Here is a 2,586-nt window from a genome sequence, read left to right as displayed (position 1 = left end):
TTATTACTAATTTAAATTTATTTATTTTTAAATTTTAGTTTTTTCATAAATATCCATCGAAATCAATATTTCCATCAAAATTTTCATAAATAACATTTCGACAATTTCGTAGAATTCGATATTTTAAACCTTTTTATTGGAATCAAATAAAGAACTAGATGACACGTCTAATATACCAAATTAAATTAAGTTAAAAAAAATATGTCAAATATTATATTTACTTTAGAGACATTGATTGATTTATGACATAATGAAAATGTCAATTCAAAATGGTTGACAGCTTAATAAAAAATTAATGCTATGATATATATATCACTCAAACATCATAAATCTACACTTTTCATGATGACTAGTAGTGTCACATTGATACAAGCAAAAAAAGGAAGGAACATACGAAGGAAAACGGAAGTAATTTAAAGTTAACCACCACAAATATAGCTTAAAATTTGCTTTCCTACATTCAATTGTATAAAAACTGTAGGTACATATTGCTTGAGGCTCCTTAATTTTGAAACTTACTAGAATACGTGCCCATGAGCTTAGAAAACTCATCGATATCAATAAAGCCATCCCCATCTATGTCCACACCTTTTACCATTTGTTTGCACGCCTTTAGAGTGGTGCGCTCCCCCAATGTGTTCATGATCGCCATCACTTCCTCTGCACTTATCTTTCCATCTCCATTGGAATCGTACACTTGGAAGGCGCTTTTGATGTCGCCTACCCTCACTTCCCCGCCGCTCATTGTGTACAACTCCAAAAACTCCTTCAAGTCCACAAATCCATCTCCGTCCACATCCACAAACTTGAATGACTTCGCCGCCTCCTCATCTGAGATCTCTTTGCTTCCAGCCATGCCACGATGTGCTGCCTGGTACTCTTCAAACGAGATCTTTCCATCCTTATTCGAGTCGAACTTCTCGAACGCCTGTTAAATCACCGTAAATCCAACATAAAGATATTAAAAATGTCATTGGTATAGACGGTTGTTCTTAATTCATGACTTTCTCTATAACTTAGGTATGGTTCGATAACTATTTTATTTTTGAAAGTTAATGCTAGGTTTTTTTTAATATAATTTGTAGGTTAGCTTTTTTATTTTTTTATTTTTTTATCTCTTTCTAAAAACACATTTGAATTTGAAAGAAAATTTTAAAAATCAAATCAAAATATTAAAAACTCCTATTTTTATTCCTCGTTTGATAACTATTTGTTTATTGAAAAGTAAGCTTATAAACACTATTTCCACTTATAATTTTCTATGTTTTGTTATCAACTTTCTACTAATGCCTTTAGAATCAAGCCAAGTTATACAAATTGAAAATAAAATATTATTCTAAAACTTGAAAAATTGTGAAAAAACAAGCATATATTTTAAATACATCAAATTAAAAATAAATTTGTTATCAAACAATAACATAGGTCTTGTTTGGTAACTATTAGTTTTTAAAAATTAAGTTTATAGACATTATTTCCATCTATATCTTCATTTATTATTTTTTTTTATCAATGGTTTAACAAACCAAGCCAACTTTTAAATACTAAAAAAAATAGTTTTTAAAAACTTGCTTTTGTTCCTTAAAAGATATAAAAAAGCATATCAAAGAAATAGTAGATAAACAATCATAAATTTAAAAAATGAAAAACAAGAAAACCGTACCAAATTCAGATTTTTTTTTTTTAATTTTTGATATTTGAAAATCACAAGTTTTTGTTATCAAACATCTTAGAAATGTTTCCAAAGTCATGTTTTGAAAACTAAAATACTCTTTCTAAGAATTTAACTTGTTTTTGTTTAAATGGTCTATGAATTCAAATAAATTTTTAAAAAAAATCAGTATAATTTATGAAAAACAGAAAAAGAAAAGAAAAAAACGTTCATACCCATTTGATCTCCTCCAAATTTGGGCGGAAGTGCTTGGAGGAGGTTGAGGAAGAATTGCTCCTTTGTTTGATTTGAGTTGATGATGGAATGTTTTTGGGTTGTCGCTTCCGAGTACAGCTTGTGAATAAGCTCAATACGCTTCTCCCTTTGTTTGTCATTTTCTTCTTTGTGTTTATGGATGACAACCATCAACCCCCCTATTTATACTATAACCCCACCATATATATATATATATTCCTTTTTCTTTTTCTTTTTCCTTTTACCCTTTCTGAGTTCGAGAATCAAACTTTTAACTTCGTGATTCTATTATTATCTTATTATAAAAAATCTTTCCTCGAACTCCATAGAAACAACCATCTACCCCTATTTATTTACATCTAAACTACTTCTTTTTACCTAATACTTTTCTTAGGATTTATTTTATAATAGATTTTATATTTTTAAGTTTCGACTTTAATGTAACTTTAAAACATTGGATAATTGTTTTAAATGACAAAACTATTGAAAATATTTTCAAGAATAGTAAAATGTCAATGTATATCAATGACAAATAATGATAAACACTGATTAACATCTATCAGTATTAGTGATAGAGACTATTTATATCTATTTATCGATGTCTATCATTGTCTATCACTTATATACATTGATATTTTGCTATATTTATAAATAAGTTGGTTCATTTTTCTATATTTAAAAAC

The 2,586-nt window shown here is 27.9% G+C and overlaps 1 protein-coding gene across 1 annotated transcript; it reads right to left on the bottom strand.

Moving 5' to 3' along the window:
- Positions 1-281: 281 nt before the first annotated feature.
- LOC120088486 (calcium-binding protein CML37-like) lies at positions 282-2,217 on the bottom strand. Its single transcript, XM_039045826.2, has 2 exons — positions 1,885-2,217; positions 282-928 (listed from the first exon to the last, which is right to left on the bottom strand). The coding sequence occupies exons 1-2, from the start codon at positions 2,041-2,043 to the stop codon at positions 503-505; spliced, it is 585 nt and encodes a 194-aa protein (XP_038901754.1). The 5' UTR covers positions 2,044-2,217; the 3' UTR covers positions 282-502.
- Positions 2,218-2,586: the final 369 nt, after the last annotated feature.

This window comes from Benincasa hispida, chromosome 10, assembly GCF_027475165.1.
Source record: "Benincasa hispida cultivar pf3 chromosome 10, pf3_genome.v1.1, whole genome shotgun sequence".
NCBI lineage: Eukaryota > Viridiplantae > Streptophyta > Magnoliopsida > Cucurbitales > Cucurbitaceae > Benincasa > Benincasa hispida.
The sequence above is the reverse complement of the archived record's forward strand: the minus strand, read 5'-3'. Positions and strand labels throughout refer to the sequence as shown.

Coding starts and splice junctions, on each gene's coding strand:
- LOC120088486 (XM_039045826.2), bottom strand. CDS start 2,043: ATGACAAACAAAGGGAGAAGCGTATTGAGCTTATTCACAAGCTGTACT. Junction 929..1,884: donor ATTTGGAGGAGATCAAATGG/GTATGAACGTTT, acceptor GTGATTTAACAG/GCGTTCGAGAAGTTCGACTC.